The 27232-nt window shown below is 35.9% G+C and overlaps 1 protein-coding gene across 1 annotated transcript in view; it reads left to right on the top strand.

The window, feature by feature from the left end:
• The window catches only part of LOC150096238 (tubby-related protein 4-like), a 236452-nt gene that overhangs the window by 202844 nt on the left and 6376 nt on the right, over positions 1–27232 (top strand). Inside the window, exon 11 of the mRNA XM_090408771.1 lies at positions 2413–2607. Coding sequence (XP_090264897.1) covers positions 2413–2607 — 195 coding nt within the window. The remainder of the gene's footprint in view (positions 1–2412; positions 2608–27232) is intronic.

A 27232-nucleotide genomic window follows, 5' to 3' on the forward strand; every position in this document is an offset into this window, starting at 1 on the left:
TCAGAAGGCTTCCCATCTTCTCTGTGAGTCCTTGCATTTTCCTCATTCAAAAGTCCCTCAAAGTATATTCTCCATCTGTTTCTTATGTCCACATCCCTCCATAATACTCTTCCTTCAGCGTCTTTGATCTGCCTCATGTAAGATGTCCTATTCTGCTTTATTTCTACACTTCGCTAGTTGGTAAATTTTTCTCTGTCCTTCCTTTTGTTTCTAATTGATCATACAGATCTTGATATGCCATGGCCTTTGCCTGTCCCACAACTCTCTTGGCCTCTTGCTTTCTCTCTCTGTACACCTCTTTGTCCTCTTCCACTCTTGACTCATCCCACTTCTGCTTTGCCTTCCTTTTAGCTGTCACTGCCACTTGTACATTATTATTCCACCACCAACCCTCCTTCTGCTCTCTAATCTTACCAGATGTCTCACCAAGCACCTCGATTGCACAGCTCAGGATTACTTTTGAATTATGTTTCCACCAATCCTGTACACTTTCCAGTCCATCCAAAATCCTCTCTAACACCCTCTGCCTAAAACGATTCCTCATACTCTCTTCTTTTAAGTGAAACCATTTAATTGTCTTCATCCCATGGCTTCCAGAGATTCTTATCTTCGATCTTATTTTAAAGTCTGCGCACAGCAGTCGGTGTTGCTGTGCCACTTGATCTGTTGGAATTACTTTACAATTTGTCACAACCTTAAGATGTTTTCTTCTAGTCAAAATGTAGTCAATTTGTGAACTGTTGTTACCACTCCTAAATGTTATCAAATGTTCTTCCCCCTTGTAGAAAAACGAGTTCACAATTGCCAAATCAAATGCTACTGCAAAGTCCACAACCCTCTCTCTCCTTCCTGGTTCATCATTCCCACTCCGTGGTCACCATACACCCTTTCACAGTGTGTGTGTAAACATAAAAAAAAAAAAAAAAATTACAATATATTGAAAAATGAAAGATGTGAGAAAATGGAGAGGGAAAAAGATAATCTGTATGTGAATGTATAAGCTAAGCTATGCATAATGTAGTGAATCTTGAGTGTTTCTACCATAGTGGTTCTTTTTTCCTTGGTTTGGTTTAACAAATCAAAACATAAAACTAGGTTTGAAATAAAACACTTATAGAAGCATTAATGAAACAATTGCATATACTAGAAAGCTATAAATATAGGTACTTTGTGAAGTTCTTACTATTGCTTGCCACCATGGAATTAAGTATCCTGGTGGAAAGCTGATGATAATATGCTACTTTGCTACCACCAGTTTGTTCTTTGTATATGAGAAACAGGACTTCTGCAGTTGAAAATTTTCATTGATAGATCAGTTAAAAATTAAAACTGGTTCTGGGAAATGTTTTATGAAAATGATGCATGTTTGGTGAAGAGGGAGTGTGCATGCATGTGTGTGGTGTACATTAAATGATACAAAGAGGAAGTTGATGTAAATTCAGCTGTTCTCTATATTACAAGGCTTGGTTGTGAAGGTACTTCATGGACAGGCTTTTTTTTTTTTAAAACTAGAATAAAATATGGATAAAAATAATCAAGTATGACATACTTGCAACATTTTATTTTAAAAAAATGCAATTATTACCTTAAAAACTTTTGGAAAATGGATGTAAAAGTTAAATTAGTTTCAAATTTGCTTAGGTCACTGAGACTCCCAATTCCACAGATTAATATTTTTTTTTTATATAATTTTTACACAAGTAATCTGAAAATCTGCTCTAACTTGAAGTGACTTGAAAGAGTTCGAAACATATCTTTTAAACTACTACACGCCTTTAATAAACATGGTCTCACAATAGGCAACAAAAATCTTTCATCTGAAGACGTTCCAACCATCTATTTCGCAGTGGGATTTTGGATGCAATAATATGTTGATGAAATAGTGGCAATGCTATCCATTTGGCCAACCAGGTCTTCATGGTTAGATGTTTTACAGTAAACATGTACAAGTTGTTTATCATTTCACTTATTCACTGGATATATTTTAATTGCATCCTCATTAAACCCAGGTTTATGATTACTTATTATTTAAATAAGATTCTTAGAATTAGATTTTTGTAATTTCCTTAATCTTGAATAATGAAATTGCCTACTTTAAGCTCTTAATTAATTTTATTAATTGATGTTCTTATCAGTGTGTTTCTTTATTGGATATCTGGTAATATCTCAGGTTAATTTAGAAGTTTTGGTTATGAGATAGTCTGCTTCTTTTGGTTATTCTTTCTTTGAAATTTATGTTAATCAATAAATCCTTCATAATTAGCTACATTTCAATTTTAATAAAATTAAGAATAAGAAATAAGGAAAGTTTAACATTGTGTCTGTATATAATGATCACACAAATATCATTTTTTAAGCAAACAGGATTCGTGATTGGTTAAAAAAAAAAAAACTTCAAAAACTTCTTTTCAGCTAAAAAAACGTTGGGGAAGATCAGTGACAGATGGTGCACAAGGAAATACAACAGCACCTCCTTATAGAGAATTTATCTTGCATAATAAAGCTCCATTATGGAATGAAGTAAGCCAAGTATATCAGCTGGACTTTGGAGGCAGAGTTACCCAGGAATCAGCTAAAAATTTTCAGATTGAGTTTCATGGAAGACAGGTAATCAGTATTTTTTTAAGTGTTCTTTGAAATCTGTACAATGGCCAACACTGCTTAGTAAATTTTGAGTAGTGTTTTCAATTACTTAAAAAAAAAAAAAAAAATCTCATAGCAGAACTTCTAAACTCACTATTTTCAAAAACTGTAATGAACCACTTTTATCAGTAAAGGACATAAGCATATTATGATCTGAGATTGTTTGCATGCTGAATGCAGATACATTTATTTTTAAATTTCACATATGTTGCCCTAACAGCATACAGTATTCTCTCCAGAAATTTTGTGGGGAGAATACTGTAAGGGTGGAAGGAAGCATTAGCCAAGCATACAAAAATTTTGAATGAGTTAAGAAAGATCCTTTTTCATAACAAATTAAAATAGTCATTTTATTAGAAATTACTTCAAACAAGGGTAATATTTTATATAGTAATTATAACAAGACTAGGATTTTTCTTATTTTCTCATTAAGTAATGAAAAACCTTGTAATGCTTACAGGTTTAAATTCTATACATTAATTCTTCTCCTCTTCTTCTTAGAAGCCCAGCTTTTTCGTAATTAAAATCTGTTGGATCTGATCCCTCCAGTGAAATCAGCATCAGGTTATTTAAAGTGTTCTGACTGATGTGATTCCTCATACAGGTTTTTATCCTTTTTAATGCAGAGAAACCCCTTTCACATTCAGCTCCAACACAAATACTGCTGAAATTAGCAACAACATCTGAGCTCAAAGGGTCTTTTCCAAATTTAGCATAACTAGCTGCTGTTGGACTAGCCTTGGATCTAGATTTTTGTATGACTGTTCATTAATCATTTTTGATGCAACTGCCTATTTTAGTTTAGTACTTTCATAGTTTAAAACTGCAGGACTTCCATTTCTAGAATAATAATCAAAAAGAATCTCAGAAGCTTAACGTTGATCATGACTTTCTGCATTGAAAAGTCTTGAAAAGCAGGAAGTGATTGGCATATCTGGACATCTTGCTTCTAGGTGTTTAATAACTGTGCTTATGTATTTATCATATATTGTAGTCTTAAACGTAATAACATTAGAATCTGAATAATCAATGTGAAGGTCTGATCATTCACTTGAAAGATGCTGATGAAGATTTTGAAAATGACTGTCAGGAGTGTATTTCAATTCCATGATGGACAGTTTTCTGGCTTCTAAGACTGGTTCTATTTCAGTTAAGTCAACATCTTGCCTTTGCCATGATCTAGACAAGTTAGATAAATGCGATAACACATCTGAAAGCATCATTAATAAAGCTACGAAATTGTATGTTCTGATATATTTACTTAAACCTTCAGCTTTGATATCATTTTGTTCAGTGGCCTCTCTTTCCAATGAGCTATAACACTCACCATGCATTCTCATAGAGACTATTTGCAGAATCATGAGACAGCCATCTAGTGTCACTAGCCATTTTAAGTTTAATCTGAGGACTGTTCAGTATATTTTGGATTTGGGTTAAACCAGCCATCCTGACTGAGGAATTTTGGAAGAAGAAAAACAATTGCCTTAAGATATCATTAAACATGACTAAATAAGGCACTTCAGCAGCTGCATGGGCGCTAGCAAGAGCCAGTCGGTGGTTTACGCAATGATGACCATGAGTCCATCTGTTTTATCTTTGAGCAATTTTACAACTCCCTTTTGCTTCAATCATGACAACTGCTCCATCAGATCCTAGGCCCACCAGATTACAAGTTTTTAAGCCTAGACTGTTGAAAGTTTGATGAAAGTTTATTTTTCACTTGGTCAGACTATAATAAATTTAGTTTAATCCTTTATCCAAGTGTGTGCAAACAAAGTTTGTGCCTGAAAGTATCTTCAGGACTGGGGTAAAGTGGTACAACACCGGGCAACTCCTTGCAAAGGTGGAGCAAGCTACCAACACTCCTATCTCAGTATCTCCCATAATGCAAAACACATCTCCTTGCAGATATGTATAATGTTATGCATTAAGGGAAGGGCCAAAGTAATTTAATGAAAAGGTGGCACACTGTTTGGCAGCTCCTATAGGAGGAGATGACCTTGCTAATGCTTCTGCCTTGGTATCTCCACTTGGGACTGGCTTCCACTGAAGAGACCTCAATAAAGGTCGAAACTAATCTGGGTAGTGGCCCTTCTCTTAATGCATAACATTATACATATCTGCAAGGAGATGTGTTTTGCATTATGGGAGATACTGAGATAGGAGTGTTGGTGGCTTGCTCCACCTTTGCAAGGAGTTGCCGGTATTGTACCACTTTACCCTAGTCCTGAAGATACTTTCAGGCACAAACTTTGTTTGCACACACTTGGATAAAGGATTAAACTAAATTTATTATTAAGCCTAGACTGTCAAGGGTTTCAATTACTTTATTAGTTATAGTCTCAGCTCTGCCATCAATGATATTGCAAGTTGATACAAAACTAACCCTGACATCTTTTCTAAATTGACAAACATATTTAATGTACACAATCAGCTGTTTTAAAACTGAGATGTCTGTAGTTTCATCACATAAAACACTGAAATAATCTGCAGAATGTATATTTTTCAGTATTTCAGATCTAATTTCTGATGCTAAAATATGAATCAACTCTTGCATTATTCTTTCTGAGGTATAATGTGCATTTTTACTAACGTTAAGATGTTCTAAGTAGGAACAGCCCATCGCCTTGCAATGCTCAAGCAATTTTTCAAATAATGTAGTATGTAGTAACTCATTTTTTGCTAACCAATATACAGATCTTAAAGTCCCCAGAAAGCATTTCTCTCTCTGCAAGTTATTCAGAATTGAAATTGATTTTTCAATTTGCCCTATTTCAGTTTCTTCTAGTATACGTTTTTCAATTATATCTGAATAAGAATCAGTGTATAACTTGCTTTGTTCATGGTCAACCAAGCTCTCTTTTCGAAGTCTTGCACATGGCATACTTACCCAAGTAACTTCCTTGTTTGTGGGTCATCTCTTTCTGTATTTCATACATGTGGAACACATCATTCCATTATCTTTCACCACTAATCAATGGAATTTTTTAAACCACTCACTGTTAATACCCGATAAGCACTGTTTAGACACACGTTTCACATTTGAAAGAGACTACAGGAATCGACAATTCTGTTGTTGGTTTGGTGTCTTTGCTACTATGATTATCGGTTTCATCTTTCTTAAAATAACTTAAGAGTGTGATTTTCTTACTTGACTTTACTCATTATGGGGTAATTTAATAAATACAAAATATCATTGTTATTAAATTAATCAGAACAAATTGCTGAATTGTGCACTGACAGTAATACCAGAGACACATAACGCACGTTGTCATAATTTTACTATTAAGTATTAATTACTAGGAATGGGAATTAGTATTACTCGAGACTGACGTCATGGTCCTCGAGAGTTTCAAGAATTCCCTGAGATCATAACTATTTGATGCTCAGGCCTATTTTCTTTTACAAAATAAAATACTAAATACTTAATTCACGATTTTCAGACAAAAATTAAGAAAAATAAATGTAGATTTTTAACATCGATTTTTACCTTCGATTCGAATTCACTCAATTTTCACAGTTTATTTCTTTTAAACATCAGAATTATGTCTCTTTTGTAAAAGATCTTCTTTGCAACCGATACTGCTGTATTCGAGATCCCAATTTTTGTCATCTTCTGCATACGGATTGATGTGCATCAAAGTACATATCCAGAGCTCTCGGGATTGGCTTGCAATGCAAGAAATTGAGCTGGTCTCACGAATATCGAGACTCTCTGGTTCGATTTCTCCATCACTATTAAAAAAAAAGTCTTAAATTATTTTTCCATTCTTCCTCATCATTTAGCCATGTCAATTCACAACATTAATTAGCGGGCAGTCAATAAAACCAGCCAGGTGGTTTGCCCATTCAAAGGGTCCTGGGGAGAACATAGAGCATATCAGATGAATGTGTTGGTGTAACATACATTGTCACCAATAATATGCCAGAGAATTGAACAAATTTAGGAGTGATTACCACTTCCTATTGTATATGAGATGATTGCATACCAAAAAACTGACTACTCTGGAGATATTTTGAAGTGGGGGGGAGAAGCTAATTAAATTAAGAAGCAGAATTAAACAGGACTGTTTCTAAAAAAAATATATATATACACACACACACACACACATACATACTAGGGGCTCTTCCACCCAACGTCTATGGCACAACTCCCCCCCCCCCCGAGTTTCGGACTGGTAGGCTGGTTCTCCTAGAATTCTGAGATGACTTGAATTTTGAAGACTTGACACAGTATAGCCCCTGAGTGTTGAGTCTTCAAAAGGGGATTCCTGTTGCCACCCCCTCCCCCCGAGTTCTGGACTGGTAGGCCGGTTCTCCTTGAATTCTGATGACTCGAATTTTGAAGACTTGAAAAGGGATGCAGCCCCATTTTTTTCCTCCACATTTAATTAATTTTGTGTGAATTAGGTCTTCACCAGGACATTTTCCATTTTTCATTTGTTTTAGTGCTTGTTTTATTTCATCTGAAGTGAATGGGGGGGGGGGGAATGAATTCTGTATGCGATGGAGAAGAGTTATTTATATTTGATTTATCTATTGAAGCATCAGTATAGAGTTCTTTATAAAATTCTTCTAGCCTGCTTAGGATTTGTTCTTGGTTCCTTATTATAGTTCCATTCTTGTCTTTTATTGCAGTTATTTGACTTTTGCCAACTGATAAATGTTTTCTTATTATTTTCATATTTTTATTGTTTTCAATTGTTTCTTTTATTTTTTTAGTGTTTTAAGATCTTAATTCATTTCTTATCTTTTCCTTATTGTTTTGCATAGTTCTGCATATTCTATTTTAGAAATTAAGTTTTTCTTGCTTCATATTTTGTCTCTTTTTTTAGTAGTTGTAAGGATGTGTTCCTGATATTTATATCTTCTATATTCTTACCAAAGTCTTCCCATGACTTGTTTAGCCACTTTTACATGCTGCTTTGCTTTCTTACATCATGAGAAAAATATAAGAAGCCATGACCCATATACCTGATTAGACACTCCATCTATAATCATACAGCCTGTGAACTAAAGATAGTTTTTAAATTAATTTCATGACAGAATCATGAAATTGCTGTTTTGCTATCCTTAGAGTATTGTTAATGTAGCACAACCATGCCCATTTGTTTGCATGTTGTGAGTGTTTTTGCATATAGTTGCTGCAGTGAGTGTGTCGTTCTCTCATTGCCATCTACTACCACCAATGCAGCTCACCCTTGCAGTACTAACATGTTATTTTCAGTGCTATGCCTTTCTTAATTGCACATATCATGAATTTATATCAGTAAGTGCTGGTACATATTTGTTTATATTCAAATTCCAAAGTTTTGGAATAGACAATCAATTTTAATCAACAATATTTTTTTGTAATTACTAGTAGCTACTCATGTCATAAGTCAAGAAGAGAAAAGTCTACTCTGAATGCCACATTTTTAGTAAACATTGGAGTGTGGATTATTTTACTGTTGAATTAAATAGCAAAACATTGTGCTTATTATGCAGTGGCACTATAGTGGCTAAAACATTACAATATATGTCCATGTTATCAAACTAATAGAATGCAATGGAAGAATCATATCAAGATGACATCAGATACCTATGGGCATTGAATCCATGGTTATTGTTGATATCAAACTAAGCACCCATCGCACTATTCCCAGATTACAAGAAAGCAATGGTCAGACAAATATAAAAATTTAAAATGCAATATCTCATCATAGCAGAATGTTCTTGTATGGGGGGGGAGTTAAAAATGGAAATGAAGCTGCAGCCTAAAATAAGTTTCTCAGTGGTTCATTCGTTAGTCAAGCAAAGAAATACATTTACTGAAGGAGAGGTGGAGTGTTAAGTTGGGTATGATTGCAGCAGCCAAAGAAACGTGTCTACAGAAAGTAGACTTGTTTTCAAAACCATGTCTTTTGTATAGAAAGGCTTAAATGTTGTTGATGATTCATAATAATGCTTTAGGGCAGGCATGGGCAACCTTTCCTAGTTCGGGGCCAAATTATCATTCTGTCTCTGAGTCAAGGACCCGACCAAATTATTAAATAAAATAAATTAATATTAAATGAATTAAAACAAGTTGCTACTTCATATTTCATTTATTTATAATATAATGCTTTGGTATAAAGCATCATCATCAAATTCCTGCCATGTACCCTCAAGGGGTGTACAGGATATGATAGTACTACATGAAAAATTTACATCATTACTAACTTCCTATCTACAATTTTCCTCCAGATCAGTCTGTTACTTGTCAAGACATGAATATTATCAGATCTTATATTTCTGTCATCTAAGGCACTTTGTACCCTATCAAACCACCTATATCTTGGTCTTCCTCTGGGTCGTTTTCCTGCCAACCTGTGCAGAGAACACTTGTTTTGCCAATCTTTCCTCGCCCATTCTGTTTAAATGACCATACCACCTGAGATTAGCTATGCTAAAGCATTCCTGGATGCTGACAATGTCAAGGTTTTTCCTAATATCCTCATTTTTAATATGATATTGCATTGATGTCATCTGTTCACGCCTCTAATCTTTCTCAGGACTCTCATATCTGCAGTCTCTAGTCTTTGGTCAAGTGTTTTACTTCTGACCCAGCTCTCGGATCCATAAGTTAAAACTGGTTTGAACACTGTCTTGTATATAGCTAATTTAGTGTTCTGACTAATTTCTCTCTTATTCCATATGAATTTATTCACTTAACTTCCTACTATACCAGCTTTATTGATTCTTGTCTATTTCCATCTCTACATAAATTTTATAATATAATGAACGACATAACAATTTAATGTGAAGATTGGCCTTGTACTTCAACTACGAGACTATCAATATTGACATTAATATTACTTAAGGATAATCGCATAGAATTTTCGAGGTTTTCATCCGTTATTTTTGTCCGAATTTTTGATTTATTGTATTTCATCCTCAAAAAAACTGTTCACACATATATGTGCTGCCGAAAAGACAAATGATTTTTCTTGAAAAGGTGCGTAAATTTGTATATTTTTCTTCCACCAAATAAAATTTATAAAAATCTGTCAAAGCAATGTTGTTAAATTGTGATTTTAGCACTAAATACAACTGATGCTCAATAAGTTCCATCTGTAAGTTTTCTGGCACATTATTTACATCAGCATCCATTGGATGAGCAAATATAGTGAATGTGGAGCCTTTGTTTTTGAAGTCGGCAAACCTTGTATCAAATTGCTCTATTAGTGCCTTCAGTTCATCTCCATAACAATTATAAGGGATATTTTTATGAGTTGCTAGAGTAGGAAAATGATAACAATTTTTAGCTCTTATCTGACTTACCAACAATCTTAGTTTATTACAAAAAGCTGTGACATGTCCATGCAGTTCATGAACCAATTGTCCTTGTTTTTGCAATTTAAGATTCAGTTTGTTTAGGTATCTGGTGACATCTACAAGGAATGCCAAATCACACACCCACTCATCATCTTTTACTTGGTTAATTGTGTTTCCTTTTATGTCCATAAAATCTGCAATGTCTTGTCTCAGATCATAAAATCGTTTTAACATTTTACCTTTACTCAACCACCTCACTTCACAATAATAAGACACATCTTCATAATCCGAAAATAGGTCTGCCAAATACTCCTTAAATTAGCGATGATTAAGTGCACGTGACTTAATAAAGTTAATACTGGCTACTACAACTTCCATAACATTTGTGAATTTAATCGATTTTGCACACAGATTTTGTTGGTGGATAATGTAGTGAAAATTTGTTAAATTTCTGGATGGATCTGTAGTTCTATTGCTCTTTCATGAACTATTCCAATAAATCCCTTCTGTGCACCAACGATTACAGGGGCTTCATCAGTGCATATGCCAGACAGTAAACTCCATTTAAGCCCAAATCTTTCGAAGACTGTGTTGGCTGTTTCAAATATATCTTCACCGGTAGTTGTTCCTTTTAACAGCCGAAGCGCCAATAATTCTTCTGTGATGTTGAAATCCGCATCTCCTCGAATAAATATTGCTAGTTGTGCTGTATCGGTGGCATCGGTGCTGTCATCCAAAGCAATTGAAAATGCTTCCAATCTAGCAATCTTCTCTTTTAAACTTTTTTTGATATCATCAGCCATAATTTCTATTCGTCGGACAACATACATCTCGACAAACGAATATTCTTGAAGTCTTTTTTCTTTTCAGGACGTTATACTTGCAACATCCAGTAAACATTCTTTGATAAATTCTCCTTCACCAAATGACTTAGAATGCTTAGTGATTTTTTTTGCTTACCACAAAAGCTGGCTTTGACAATGCTGTGGTGCTGCATTTTTTGCTTGTTGAACATTTGCTGCTGGGTATCCAAGTTCTTCAACTTCTGTATTTCATCTTTTCGTAGTTGTCCATCAATTTTTGGGTGATCTGCATGTCTCGAAGTAAAGTGTCTCTTCAAGTTGTATTCTTTGTTGACGGATACGGATTCGTTGCACAGCAAACATACAGGCAAAACTTTATTCAGAATAAAATAATAATCCTCCTTCCAGTTGTCTTGAAATTGACGATTCTCTGCATCTACTTTTTTTTTTTTTTGCATTAACCCCTGACATTGTCCCAAATTTATAAGCGATATTCAGAACTGTCCAACAAAACTGTCTTCTACACTGCAGGCACTGAACAGAACAGAACATAACATCAATGCAGGCACTGAAAGAAGCACAGCACCAATGCAAGTACTGAACTGACACGTTGTAACACGTTCACACACGCCGCTAGTCAAAGTGAGAAAGAGACCTTGGTTGGAGAAAACATAGTGTTTTGTGCGAGTTATATGACGTCAGCTTAATGTGAGTTAGTAGAACACACAAACTTCGCTGAAATAGATTAGGGCCTGATCAAAAGAAAGTCAGGCTATCAGGTCTTAAAATAATAGTTTCTCAGATCTTTGGTAAATTTATGCACCCATACTTGTTGAGGTTAGGAGAATGCTTTGTAACTGATGCTGATTCTAAAAATAGTCTCTCTCTTTGACCTATAATGACTTGTGTGTAATAAAGATGTTTTCCTTCATCTGATCCTATGTGAAGGAGTATCAAGAGCATGGCCTGCCAATCCTGACATGTCATAAAGATCATATTATACCTCCATGGAGTCAGTGGCTCATCGTGAAAGATCCTCCATATCACACATACACACACAGTTAACTATACTGTGATTTGAATGCATTCACTGTCTCCACACTTCCAAGCAATACATTCAGCCACCCACAACTCTCCACACAAAAAACCTACTCCTCAACCTCTTGCTTACATCCTACTAATATGGTTTTATAGGCAGCCTCTTGTTTTCTCCCTATCTCCACCCATTCTATAAAAAATCTGATGACATTAATCTGGTAATAACCCCTTACCAACTTATATGTATTGGTTATGTCCCACCTCATCTAATAGATGGACTCTGAAAATTTTCATTCCCTCAATCTTCTTTCATACTGAATTTTCCAGAGATCAGAAATCATCTTAGTCAATCATCTCTGAACCTTCCAACATCTCTTCATCCTTAGAAAACTCGTTGACTAAATCTGCACATAGTAATCCATATGCAGTCAATCAAAGCCTTTTACAAAATCGTAACATCCTTACTCTTACTTTCACTGTTCTTTGCATCATTCCCATAATGCGGTGTGCGATCCTCACAAGTTTAGCAAAATGTCCCCAATATTTCAGATCCTTATCCACCAACACCCCCAGATCCCTCATGACCCACCTCCTCTAAGATATTCATACCAATCTTATACTTTGCATCCCATCTGTGCTCCCCCAAACATTAAAACCCTACACTTTGTTACACTGAACTGGTGGCACCTTTCATTTGCCCATTCAGAATGTCTGTTCAAGTCCCATTGCAAGGTTACAACATCTATTATTACTCATCTTAGTTCTTCCCAACTAAGTTAGCATCATCTGCAAACAACCATATATCACCATTCCAAGCCTTCCTAATGTTATATACAAATTAAACAGCAATGGGCCCAAAACAGATCCTTGGAGCATGCCACTGGTGACCTTCATCTGGGATATTGCTCCCTCATACGCAACTTTATGATACCAGGCAGCCAATCTCATCTGTTCCAATTTAATTACCAGCTTGTGTGCGGGCAATTTATCAAAGGCTTCAGCAAAATCTAAATATACTACTGCATGCTTTCCCTTTGTTCAATACACCTGTCACCTTGTTTTAGCATCAGTAAGTAAATTGTTAAAACATGACCTTCCTTTAGCAAATCCATGCTTTTCATCAAAGAGAATGCTGTCATCACTGATGGCAGTTGGAATTTTTTGTTCTTCAAGGTGGATGTTAACTGATCTACTGTCTGTATTAAGCCAAAATGCAGGTACAAGGAACTTTATATGCTCTGGGATGTTCAAGAGAATGCAGTTGATCTTTAGCTGAATGAAAGTTTTGAAAGTGGCATGGAGATCATATTTGCAAAGAAATTTGGCTTTTTATGTCCTTAATATATGGCATGGGAATGGTTTTGCTGTGATCCTGTGTGTTGGGCGTAGGAGGGATGGAGTGCATGTAGTATTTTACCCATTTTATATGGGTTGTAGCCATTGGCTAAAAAGGTGTTGTGAAGATCCTTGAGCTCAGTTTCAAGAGTTGTCATTTGAACAAGTAGCCTTTACTCAGTGAGTAAGTGTCTTTGAGGATGCTGTACTGTTTAGGAAAGGTAGTGGTGTGATTGTTTATGTAAATACCTTCCTGTATTGAGTAGATTTTATGTAAATGGAGAAGGATAATGAGCCATTAGGAAGTTGTGTTACTAATGTATCTAAAAAGGGAAAACAATTGTTACTTTTTCTGTGGTGAACTTCATTATATTTAGAGTACTGGCTGTTAAGATGTGCCAAAAATGTATCTAATGTGTCTGGACCATGAAGCCAAACGGCAAACACATCATCACAATAGCATAACCAAACTAGTGATTTAAGTGTTGCTGTGTTGAGTTCTTGGTTTTCAAAATGTTGCATACAGAAGTTAGGTAGGTAGGAGGGGGAAGGGGAGAAGAGGGGAACCCATAGCATCCCATCTAGCTATTTGCATATTTTTCCTTTCCATAGGAAAAACAGGTTATTTCCTTCTTGCATATAACTGAATAATTCAGTTATGTCAGGAAGGAAATCTGCTTAATAAGGTTAATAGTCTCTGAGAAAGGTATGTTAGTAAATAGTGAAGTAATATCAGAACTCATCATGATGTCAGAATCCCTCAAAGTTGCATTTGTTTTATTAATAGTTTTTAATAGATGAGGGAGAGGTGCCTATAAGGGAGGGAAGTGATTTGGATAAATGTTTGGTCAGTTTGTAGATGGGGGTTGTCTATGCTCTGTACTATAGGACAAACGGGTGTATTAATTTTTTCTATTCACTATATTGTTCTATTTTTCCTATTCTGTGTTTTTCTATTTATTATTCGCTAATGTACCTTTTGATAGAGACCATTAACCTCATTGAGCCACATTTCCCGTCTGACATAATTGAATTATTCTGATTCACTGTATATGCAGGTTATTTCCTATGGAAAGAAAAAATATGCAAATAGCTAGATGGAATAAGTTCCCCTCCTCTCCCATCCCCCTCCTATCTACCTAACTTGTCTATGCAACATTTTGAAAAAATCAAGCACTCAACACAGCCACGCTTAAATCAATAGTTTGGCTTCATGGTCTAGACACATTAGATACATTTTCATCACATCTTAACAGCTAGCACCCTAATTGTAATAAAGTTCACCATAGAAAAAGTAACAATTGTCTCTCCTTTTTAGATACACTAGTAACACAACTTCCTAATGGCTCATTATCTTTCATTTACAAAAAACCCACTTATACAAGAAGGTATTTACATAAACAATCGCACCACTACCTTCCCAACAGTATGGTATCCCCAAAACAATTATTCACTTAGCCAAGGCTACTAAGACTTTGTTCAAATGACAATTCTTGAAACTGAATTCAAGGGCCCTCACAACATTTTTTTTAGCAAATGACTACGACCCATATAAAATATTGCATGCCCCCCCCCATTCTTGCAATTCACAAGATCACAACAAAATCCATCCCTCGTGTACATAAAGAAGCAAATATGATCTCCATTCCACTTTCAAGGCTTATTTTTTAATGGTATTAACAACAGCACACGAATAGTGTTGTTAATACTGTTAAAAAATAATTCACAAATAACTGTCAGCACCTAAGCCTATCTGTTAGATTCCTCTTGAACATCTTAGAGTGTGTAAAGTTCCTAGTACCTACATTTTGACCTACTTTGGACAGACTAGTAGATCATTTAACATCTGCCTTGAACACAAAAATTACATCTGAGATTATCTGTATGACATGTCGAGATTGCAGACCATGCTCAGGATTCTCCTTCACATAAGATCAGATGGAGGGAAACAACCTTATTATATAGAGCCATTATAAATCTGAGAGATTATTTTTAGAATCAGCATTAGCTAATTAAGCACTCTCCTAACTTTAACAAGTATAGCTGCATTAATTTACCAAAGATCTGTTGAAAGTATAATTTTAAGACCTGATAGCCTGATTTCTCTAAAGTAACATTGTGGTTAACTTTATCTGACCCATAGAGGGAGTTGTGTAAGGACATTAGTTTGGTTGTGAGTTATAATTCTGCTCTGCTGATTGGAAAACTAGTGAAATATTAGTGAGTTTTATAAATTGCATTCCCTTCCCCCTCTCTTAGTGTTGTTTATACCATATAGCATTATTGTGAATCATTAATCTTTTGGTGAAAACAGTTGCTCAAAGAGTTGAGGAAATAAGAAGCAATGCCAATTGCCAGCAAAGGTTGGCCGATTGGTAGAGCCTCTGCTACTAATGGCTCAGCAAAAGTTAAACAAGTTTGAGCGTGGTTAGTAGTTGGAAGAGGATCAATCATTCGATGCTGTTAGCACACACTCTCCCTCAATGAGTCTTTGGACTCCCTGGAGGTGTCGCATAATAAAAATAAGGCCACTGATTGTAAATTATTTTCCTTGGTTCTTAATGAGACAGGAGGTGTTTCCTATTATATTTCACAGTTCCGGTCATTAATTTCAGGAGTCAGTGTTAAGTTCATAGTGACTGAAGAATTAGCATCCATGAACAGTATATATGGAACAACAACAACAGACAAAAATATTTTCATAGAGATTGAGAAAATGCTAATTTAGTACAACCTGTAGTGGAAACAACTGAGATGTGTTGCAACTGATAGTGGTAAAAATATGTTTGGTGTAGGGAAAGACTTGAGCCAATTTATGTAGCTTGTGAAAATGTGTGCTGTTTGAAGCCTATGGCAGATACTATGTGGAAAATATTTAAATCTATTATATGTCATAGAATCTGACCCATAGAGGGAGTCGTGTAAGGACATTAGTTTGGTTGTGAGTTATAATTCTGCTCTGCTGATTGGAAAACTAGTGAAATATTAGTGAGTTTTATAAATTGCATTCCCTTCCCCCTCTCTTAGTGTTGTTTATACCATATAGCATTATTGTGAATCATTAATCTTTTGGTGAAAACAGTTGCTCAAAGAGTTGAGGAAATAAGAAGCAATGCCAATTGCCAGCAAAGGTTGGCCGATTGGTAGAGCCTCTGCTACTAATGGCTCAGCAAAAGTTAAACAAGTTTGAGCGTGGTTAGTAGTTGGAAGAGGATCAATCATTCGATGCTGTTAGCACACACTCTCCCTCAATGAGTCTTTGGACTCCCTGGAGGTGTTGCATAATAATAATAAAAATAAGGCCACTGATTGTAAATTATTTTCCTTGGTTCTTAATGAGACGGGAGGTGTTTCCTATTATATTTCACAGTTCCGGTCATTAATTTCAGGAGTCAGTGTTAAGTTCATAGTGACTGAAGAATTAGCATCCATGAACAGTATATATGGAACAACAACAACAGACAAAAATATTTTCATAGAGATTGAGAAAATGCTAATTTAGTACAACCTGTAGTGGAAACAACTGAGATGTGTTGCAACTGATAGTGGTAAAAATATGTTTGGTGTAGGGAAAGACTTGAGCCAATTTATGTAGCTTGTGAAAATGTGTGCTGTTTGAAGCCTATGGCAGATACTATGTGGAAAATATTTAAATCTATTATATGTCATAGAACCAGTAGTGTCAACATTGAACTTCATTAATCTCGTTGGCTTAACCATCATCACTTCCATGAATTTTTGGCAGAAATAGAAATTAAATGTTCTGACTTTCCTTGCAATAGAGCAGTTTCATTGTAATTTCTTGAGCTCATGGCTGAGATTGAACTTTTTATAAACAACAAGAACTGCTCTTGACCATTACTGTCATACACTTGAATGGCTTTTGAAATTAGCATTTTCTGCAGACCTGACAATCTATCCCACTTAATTGAATCTTAAACTGCAAGATCAAATTGTGCTTATATGTGAAACTCCATCATCATTAAATTCCTGATATGTACCCTCAGGGGTTGTACAGGATAATATTGATAGTACTATGAAAAAGTTACACCATTACTAACTTCTGATCAACAGCATTCTTCCAAATTAACCTGTTATCTGTCAAGATTCCAATATTATCAGTAAGTATCTACATAGATACTGAACGAATGAAGATAGGCTGTCAATTTGGGATTAGCCAACCAAATTGTATTCTTTTCGATTTAAATCACAATGTAAAATTATGGTACAATGCTTTTACTGCAGTATAAGGTTTACATACACTGTTGTATGTGAACCTTATACTGCAGTAAAAGCATTTCAACAGCAAACATAATTTGAGTCACAAATAATGTTGAACTACTTCGTATACTTTCCCTAATGTAAAAAGTTCTCCATTCCTACACATTTGTTCAAGACATCCTTCTGACCTCAAACTGCAGTTCTAGCAGTACTTGATGCAAGTAAAAATAAATAAATAAAGCACTATTTCAAAATCTATTTAATTGTGCTATCGGGAAGCTTTCATGTAACCTTCAGTTGGAAATTATTATTATTGCAGTATAACATATCATACTGCAATGCGTATGATATGTTAAAAGACAAATTACCAAGAGGAGAGTCTTTAAGAATTTGATATCCTCGATTCTGCAAAGCTTAAAATCTTTCCAGCCCTCCTCAGAAAAAATTGCTGACCCCCAGATCGAGACAGTTAGTTATAAAAATAAAAAGTGCATTTCACACTTGAACAAGTTAAAAGCATTAAAAGGCATGCAACTTTATTATTATTATCAAATAAAATTTAAAAAAAAAAAAAAACATTGAAACGCTAATAGCGTTAACCCTATTCTTTAGTACTATGTATGTATATATGTAAACAAAAAGATAGTTAACGCTGTCCAGGTCTTCCTAAACAAGTGCTTAAGAATGATACTGAGAATATATTGGCCAAAACAAATATCAAACGAAGAACTATGGCAGAGAACAAACCAGAAACCGATGTTGCAACAGATACATGAAAGGAAATGGAGATGATTGGGGTATGTGTTGAGGAAAGAAGATAAAATAATAGTAAAACAGGCTCTAGATTGGAACCCACAGGGTAAAAGAAGACGAGGAAGGCCAAGAGAAACATGGAAAAGAACAATACTGAAAGAAATAACAAATATTAATAAAAACTGGAACCAAATAAAAGCAGAAGCAAAAAACAGAGTCCGGTAGAAAATGATGGTGGAAGACCTATGCTCCCAGGTGGAGTGAAGAGGATTAACCACCACCTATTCTTTAGTGTTAAAAACTAAGGGAAATAATCATTATCAATCTCACTACTAATGGAGATATCGTTAACTCACATTTAATGAGCATTCCTTTTTGCTTTTATAATCCTGAACATAAACATTTTGAAATATAACAAAAATCTGTATTTAAGTTTTGTAGATCTGGAAAAGGCATATGACAAGGTGTCAAGAGAGAAGCTATTTGAAATGCTATAGTTATATGGTGTCAATGGGACATTATATCAAGCAATACTTAATCTTTATTTGAGTTGTAAGTCAGCAGTTCGAATTGAAGGAAGTACAGGAAGGTGGTTTAATGTTAAATCTGGTGTCAGACAAGGATGTCTGACACCAGATTTAACATTAAACCCCTCTGTTATTCATTATCTATATGGATCACATTATGAAGGAAAATGGTATTAAACTTGATATCAAAATTGGAGATGGTCATCTCAGCTCTTTACTTTATGCAGATGATGTTATACTTCTAAATAAGTCTGTTAAAAGTCTGAAAGATTCCCTGACTAAAGTGAATAACTGTTGTAATAGATAATATGGTATGAAGATTATCAATAACAAGGCAAAGAAAATAGGCAGAAACATTGAAATATTAATGAAGAGCCTTATAGAACAAGTAAAACATTTCAGCTTAGGCACAATTTTTAGTGAAGATGGTAAATTACATATGGAAATAGACAACAAGCTGGTATGGTAGGAAGTCAGTTGAATAAATTTATATGGAATAAGAGAGAAATTAGCCAAAACACTAAATTAGCTGTGTACAAGACATTATTCAAGCCAATTTCAATTTATGGGTCTGAGAGCTGGGTCAAAAGTAAAACACTTGACCAAAGACTAGAGACCACAAATATGAGAGTCCTGAGAAAGATTAGAGGCATGAACAGATGGCATCAATGGCAATATTGTATTAAAAAGAAGGATATTAGGAAAGAACTTGACATATTGTCAGCATCCAGGAATGTGTTAGCAGAGCTAATCTCAGGTGGTATGGTCCATTAAACAGAAAAGGAGAGGAAAGATTAGCAAAACAAGTGTTCTTTGCCAGGTTGGCAGGAAAAAGACCCAGAGGAAGACCAAGATATGGGTGGATTGATACAATAAAAAATGCCTTAGAAGATAGAAATATAAGATCTGATAATGTTGGAGTCTTGACAGATAACAGACTGATTTGGAAGAAAATTGTAGACAGGAAGTTAATAATGATGTAGTTTTTCATGTAGTACTATTATATCCTGTACACCCCCTGAGGGTATATTTTGACGATGATTTACTTAAAATGAACTAACACTTCCAGTTAATAAATTTCTCAGGGAATTGATAAGATATTACAGTTTTCTTACTTGCTATAATACTCTTTATATATATATATATATATATATATATATATATATATATATATATGCTACAATCCACCAAAACTTTTATAGTTTACTATATTCGGCATGAAACTCTTTGATTCCGATCTTTGAGTTTCTTATTCGGCTTTGAAATAATGTGGGATTTAATATCCCCTTAATTTAAATAACATATATATATATATATATATATATATTTAAAGAAATATTAAATTTCTCTTTCTAAAACAAGTTGGAAGGTCTTGAACAAACTTGATTTCCTTATTCAAAAAGTGTATTGTACTAAATATGCCATATCTCTGTTGTATTTTGTTTTCAAATATGCCTACATAATATTTCGTATGTTTAATAAGAAGTGAATTCTTTAATGTGATGGCTGTAGTGTTTGTAATGGACCTTTACATGAAACACAACTTGAAGATGGTGCACACAATTATGATGTAGGTTTTCAAATAGTTCCACAAAAATTCATTTAAACAGTTAAGAGATACTTAAATAAAAGAGCCTATAAGCTTCACTTCGGCGATGTAAAATTATTTAAATTAAGGGGATATTAAATCCCACATTATTTCAAAGCCGAATAAGAAACTCAAAGATCGGAATCAAAGAGTTTCATGCCGAATATAGTAAACTATAAAAGTTTCAGTGGATTGTAGCATAAGCTAAAGTACGTAGTTCAACACTAGGGCAACTCGTTGCAAAGGTGGGTAAAGTTCTGATCACTATTCTTAGTATTACCCATAATGTAAAACACATCTCCTAGGAGATGTATGATGTTATACATTATGGTGGAAGGTCACTACCCAGACCGGTTTCAACCTTTATTGATGTCTCATCAGCGAGTAGGTAAACCAGGTAATAATGACGTTATAGTGAAAAAAAACTTATGTACTTTGCTATACGAGTTGTCAAAAAGGTGCACCCCTAAATTACATAAATAAAAGAGCCGATAAGCTTCACTTCGACGATGTAAAATTATTTAGCCAATTAAGGGGATATTAAATCTCACATTATTTCAAAGCCAAATAAGTAAAGTAAACCTTCCACCATAATGTGTAACATCATACATCTCCTAGGAGATGTGTTTTACATTATGGGTAATACTAAGAATAGTGATCAGAACTTTACCCACCTTTGCAACGAGTTGTCTTAGTGTTGAACTACGTGCTTTAGCTTATGCTACAATCCGCCGAAACTTTTATAGTTGACTATATTCGACATGAAACTCTTTGATTCCGATCTTTGAGTTTCTTATTCAGCTTTGAAATAATGTGGGATTTAATATCCCCTTAATTTAAATAATTTTACATCGCTGAAGTGAAGCTTATTGGTTCTTTTATTTAAGTAATTTATGGGTGCACCTTTTTGACAACTCGTATAGCAAAGTACATAAGTTCTTTTCGCTATAATGTCAGTATTACCTGGTCTACCTACTCACCTTTATTGAGGTCTCATCAGTGGTCTCATCAGCTAGACCAGGTAATACTGACATTATTGCGAAAAGAACTTATGTACTTTGCTATACGAGTTGTCAAAAAGGTGCACCCATAAATTACTTAAATAAAAGAGCCAATAAGCTTCAATTCAGCGATGTAAAATTATTTAAATTAAGGGGATATTAAATCCCACATTATTTCAAAGCCGAATGAGTAAAGTAAACCTTTCACCATAATGTATAACATCATACATAATGTAAAACATATCTCCTAGGAGATGTGTTTTACATTATGGGTAATACTAAGAATAGTGATCAGAACTTTACCCACCTTTGCAATAAGTTGCCCTATGTTGAACTACGTGCTTTAGCTTATGCTACAATCCGCCGAAACTTTTATAGTTTACTATATTCGGCATAAAACTCTTTGATTACGATCTTCGAGTTTCTTATTCAGTTTTGAAATAATGTGGGATTTAATATCCCCTTAATTTAAATAAGTTAAGAGATATTTTGAAATCTAGAAAAGGGGAAAACTGATTTATCTAACTCTTATCCCACATGTACTACCAAACATATGGTTAGTTTACACGTGTATGAGGAGGGGGATTGAAATACAGCTTGTTGATGCAGTGGCATGGCTTTAAAGAATTATTTTGCTTTGTTTCATAGAGAGAGGGCTGGTAATGTCACATCTTGGCTTAAGTCCATAGCTGTTGCTGTGATATGACAAAGTAAAAAGTATCATGCAAAAATGAGTACTTTTCACTTAAAAACACTCTATAGATGTTATAGATTACACACATCAGTTTTTTTTCCCCTTTTATTGGTGTTGTTCATTGGGAATGGCATTCCTTTGCTGTTTCCCTCCATATACAGTGGTATGGATGCCCTTGCATAGGTGTTGCAATGCTACCCACATAAACTCAGCCACAACCAAGAGTTGCAAACAGATACCGGTGTCCCAGGTATGTTTGCCTTGACATTTCTGACATGCATAGAGGTAGACAAGGATTCTCCTAGGACATCCTATCGAATGATGAAGTGCATTTTCATGTTTGTAGAATATTAACCACTCCAAACTGCATATATTTCAACAAGTTCCCTTACATTCTCTAAAGGTCATAGTGTGGATAGAGTTTACATTATTGGCCCATTTTGCTTTGAACCGTGCAGGTCACTGGATTTCTCCAATGACCTTCACGGGTTCAAAGAGCACTTTGTTTCAAGAAATGAGTGAAAATCGTACCTTCCGTTATAAAGGTTCTTTGCATCCTAGATAGGATTCAAATCCATTTCTTTCCATCCAAAACACAGATGATACAAGCTGAGCTATGAATGTTCTTGATTTGTTGTCATTCAGTAATAGCTTTCCATATTTGTACACTTAACAAAAAAAAAAAAAAAAAAAAAAAAAAAAAAAAAAAAAAAAAAAAAAAAAAACAATTCTCAAAAAAAACTCTCCAGCAAGAATATATGATATATTGGAGGTATTCATTAATAATGACTACTAAGTCAAATAATTTAACACACATTATTTCACAATTGAATTATGACAGTCCAAAAATTGCTAATGCATTTCCATATCACAAACTGCAACTAACAAGGAATTTTGCCAGCTTTTTTTATTTGATTTCTGTTCACTTTGAATTGATTAATACTTTGTTGTTATGCAAACCTGCTTGGTTTACAGGTCCCTGATACCAACATAAATTTCTTGAATAGTAGGTAATCTCGAGCAGGGATGCTGGCAAATTTCACAATTGGAAATTGGACAATGAGACTTATTTATGCATGTTGACTCTCAGAAGGTTCTACTAAGGAAGTTGTTTTTTTTCCCTAATTAGAAAGGACATCAAACAAAGAAAAAAAGAATAGCTGCTTTGTGTTGCATGTCAAGCAGCTTTCAGGTGAACTGTAAGCTGAAATATACAAATATTATTCAAAAAAAGAATTAGAGGGAAAACCTGCAGACTCAGTAGCAAACTATGACAAAAACATCGACTGATTCATCTAGGTGGGAATATGGTAAAATTTTTATCAAGGATAGAAAAACCCAAACTTCATGATGGACTCAAGAAGTTAGAGGTAGTCCTGAAAAAGAAAATATTGAAAGTTCAAAGGAAGGAATTCAGCAGATGCCTCAGCGGAATACAGAGACAAATGTAAGAAAGCTAAGCCATGGGTGAAAAAAAAATAGCTGAACAAATGTCATAGGAAAACATTAGTAAGAATATAGAAGAAAAATAACACGGAGGTGGTAAATTGTTCTTGAATCTTTTCTCCATTTCTAAACACGTTTAGAAATTATTATTATTATTATTCAGGCCTCCAAGGAGTCAAAAGACTCATCGAGGGAGGTCCTTCCTAAGACATAAAGTCTGTCAAGACTCACTGAGGGGAGGTCCCCCCCCTGAGAAACACAGTCTATCATACCACTCTTTAAACTTTTAAACTCACTGACCGTTCTCGCTCCCACCACTCCATCAGGCAATGCATTCCACGGCTCAACCACCCTCCACACAAAGAAACCACTCCTTACCCTCTTGCTCACAGTTTCCTTTCATAACTTCCAGGGATGGCCTCTTGTCATCACTCCTTCCCGCTGATCAACCAAGCGAAAGAACTCCCCAGTGTCAACCCTGTAACCACCTCTCAACAGTTTAAAAGTCTCAATCATATCACCTCTCCTTCTTCTATCCACCAAACTCTGCAGTCCACATTCTCTCAGCCGATCCTCATAACTATCCTTGTACAGTCCTGAAACCATCTTTGTCATCCGTCTTTGTATCCTTTCCACAGTTAATTTATCCCCTTCAAATCCTGGGGACCAAATCTGAGAACAATAGTCCAAGTGTGGTCTGATCAGAGACTTATACAACGGAATGATAACCCTCTTATCTCTGCAGGTCAGTGTCCTTCTCATAATAGCAGCAATCCTCTGTGTTACCTTCACCACCTTTGCAATATGTCCCCTAAACTTCAGGTTTCTATCAATCATCAACCCCAGATCTCTTGTCTCCCCTACTTCCTCCAGTATAACTCCTCCCATAGAGTATGCAGCATCCCATCGATGTTTCCCAAACCTCAAGACCTTACATTTTGCTGCATTAAACTGACACCCCCATTCATTTGCCCATCTATCTAGCTTATTTAAATCCTCTTGCAGGGCTACCACATCTGCACTATTACTAATAATCCTTCCCAGCTTCGCATCATCTGCAAACAACTGAATATCCCCCTGCAATCCACTGGCTATGTCATTGATATAAAGGTTAAACAATATAGGTCCTAGTACTGAGCCCTGTGGGACCCCACTTGTAACCCTCTGCCTCCTGGAAACTGCTCCACCATACACAACTCTCTGATACCTATCAGACAGCCAATCCTGAATCCAGTTGACCAATCTGACATCCAGACCCATGTGCTGCAACTTAAATATCAGCTTATCATGTGGCACCCTGTCAAATGCCTTCGCCAAGTCTAAGAAAATTGCAGTATATGCCTTTCTCTCATCTAATGTTCTTGTAACTTTATTATAAAAGGCTAGCATATTGCTAAAACAAGAGCGTCCTTTCACAAATCCATGTTGATTCTCACAGATAACATTACCCTCATCTGCCCAATGCTGTACACGGTCCTTCACTACTTTCTCCAAGATCTTAACAACTACTGATGACACACAGACTGGCCTATAATTAGACACTTCCAGTCTGTTACCACCCTTATGCAATGGCACTATCTTACCTTCCTTCCATTCCCTGGGCACCTTTGCCAAAGTCAGACTTTCATTGAAAAGCCACGTTAAAGGTACTGTCAATTCCCTAGCACATTCTCTCAAAACTCGTGGCGAAATACCATCCAGTCCCACAGCTTTACTGACATCCAGAGTACTCAGTATCTGAAACACACTCTCCTCCTGTACCTCTAGACCTCGTACCAGTCCCATCCCTCTAGCATTAAAACTGACTCCTCTAGGATGAAATACTCCAATAAAGTGTTCATTGAACAATTCCACTATGTCCTCTGCATCAGTCACTCTATTCCCATTTTTATCCCACAATATCATTCTTCCACAGTCATTTCTCCTCCTACTGGCCACATAGCTAAAAAATTCCCTAGGATTTTCTTTGGATCTTAGGGCCAATCTCCTCTCATATTCCAGTTTCGCTTTCCTTACCACACTAGTCACTCTTCTGGCCTGTGTCTTATATTCCTCATGCATCTTTTCACCTATCTCCTTATATCTCTTCCATAGCCTCTTTTTCGCATGCAATTCCTGTTTAATATTGTTTGTCATCCACTTTACTCCAAATTGCGTCCTCTTCACTCGTGGTATACAACTTACCATTGTTGATAACAAATATTCTTTCACAATTTCCCACGCACTGGTGATATCCCTTCCTTCCAATTCCTCCCTCCATGAAACTTCCCGAAGTTGACGTCTAAGACTATTATAATCACCTGCCTTATAATTCCACATAAGTTCCCGTCTCTTTGATACTCCTGCATGTCTATTCATTTTCCAAGTTAACACCATATGGTCACTCTCTCCAACTGGTGGGAGAGACGTCAACTCAGTTATTATCAACTCTTCTGATGCTATAACCAAATCCAAAATTTTTGAACCTCTTGTTCCCTCTGTTACATGTTGCCTAAAACATTTGTCCCTCAAGAATTCTAGAAATTCCATTCCCCTATTGCTACATGCATCTTCCTCTCTCCAATTTATACTACTGAAGTTAAAATCTCCCATAACAATCATTCTTCTTGCACTTGCCAAACTTAGCTGTCTAAACATCTCCTGGTCCCCATCCTCTGTGCTCCTGGGTCTGTAGCAACACCCCACTAAATATCCTGTCTTGCCTACCTCTACCTCACACCATACGCTCTCAAAATCATTTGTCTCACTTCCTTCCAAATTCTCCACTCTTAGAGGACATAGGTCATCACTTATCATAAGCAGTACCCCACCACCACGCTTTCCCCTCCTATCCTGACGAAAAATGCTATACCCAGCGACTTCTATTCCTGTTGTTATATCCCCTTCTGTCAACCACGTCTCAGTGATCGCAATAATTTTTGGCCAGGCTGATGCTATCTGCGCCACCAATTCCTCTCCCTTATTCCGGATACTCCTGGCATTAGTATACAGCATATAAATGCCATTGTTTCTATACCCAGCATTATCTCTTCTGGACTCCACTGGGCTCAGTGTTACCTGACATTGTCTCCCTTCTCCCAAGTATCCATTCCCACAAGAGGCCATCCCTGCTATCATCCTCCTTGGGACACACTGACTCGTTCAGAACAGCAATCTCTCCAGATGCCTACGTCCTTCCTCATTCAAATGTAAACGGTCTCTCGCATACAACTCCTCTCTTTCCTCAAACACACTCCAGGCATCCACATATACCAGTCCTCTCTTGTCACACATTCTCGCTATTATGCCATTCAATATCACCGCTCTTCTGCTCAGCTCATCATTATCATACCTAGGCAACACGCACACTATTTTTCCTCTCTCTGTCTTCTTCCGTACAGTCTCAAGCAAAAATCTCATATCTCTCGCTGCCCGACTTACATTACCACTCAAGTCATTCGTTCCTACCATCACAATCATCTCATCCACCCTTTCACCTCTCTTAATTGCCATAGCCACCCTTTCTATTGTTCCTCCTGGCAAACACTCCTCACGCATCCTATCTTGAACACCACGGATCATTGAGTCGCCATACATTATACCTCTTACCATTCCCTCGCTCCTATTGTTTCCATTCTCTCCTCTTCTTTCATTCCCATACCTCTCTCTTCTACTCTTTCCATTCTCTCCTAGCACTCCCATACATCTCTCTCATTCCCTCTCTCCTACTGTTTCCATTTTCTCCACTTCTAGCACTTCCATATCCCTCTCTCATTCTGTCTCTCCTACTACTGTTTCCATCCGCTCGTCTTCTAGCATTCCCATACCTCTCTCTCATTCCATCTCTCCTACCGTTTCCATTCTCTCCTCTTCTAGCACTTCCATATCTCTCTCTCATTCCGTCTCTC

This window comes from Typopeltis vanoorti, chromosome 19 (assembly GCF_054136105.1).
Source record: "Typopeltis vanoorti isolate ZY-2024b chromosome 19, IOZ_Tvanoo_1.0, whole genome shotgun sequence".
Classification (NCBI taxonomy): Eukaryota; Metazoa; Arthropoda; class Arachnida; order Uropygi; family Thelyphonidae; genus Typopeltis; species Typopeltis vanoorti.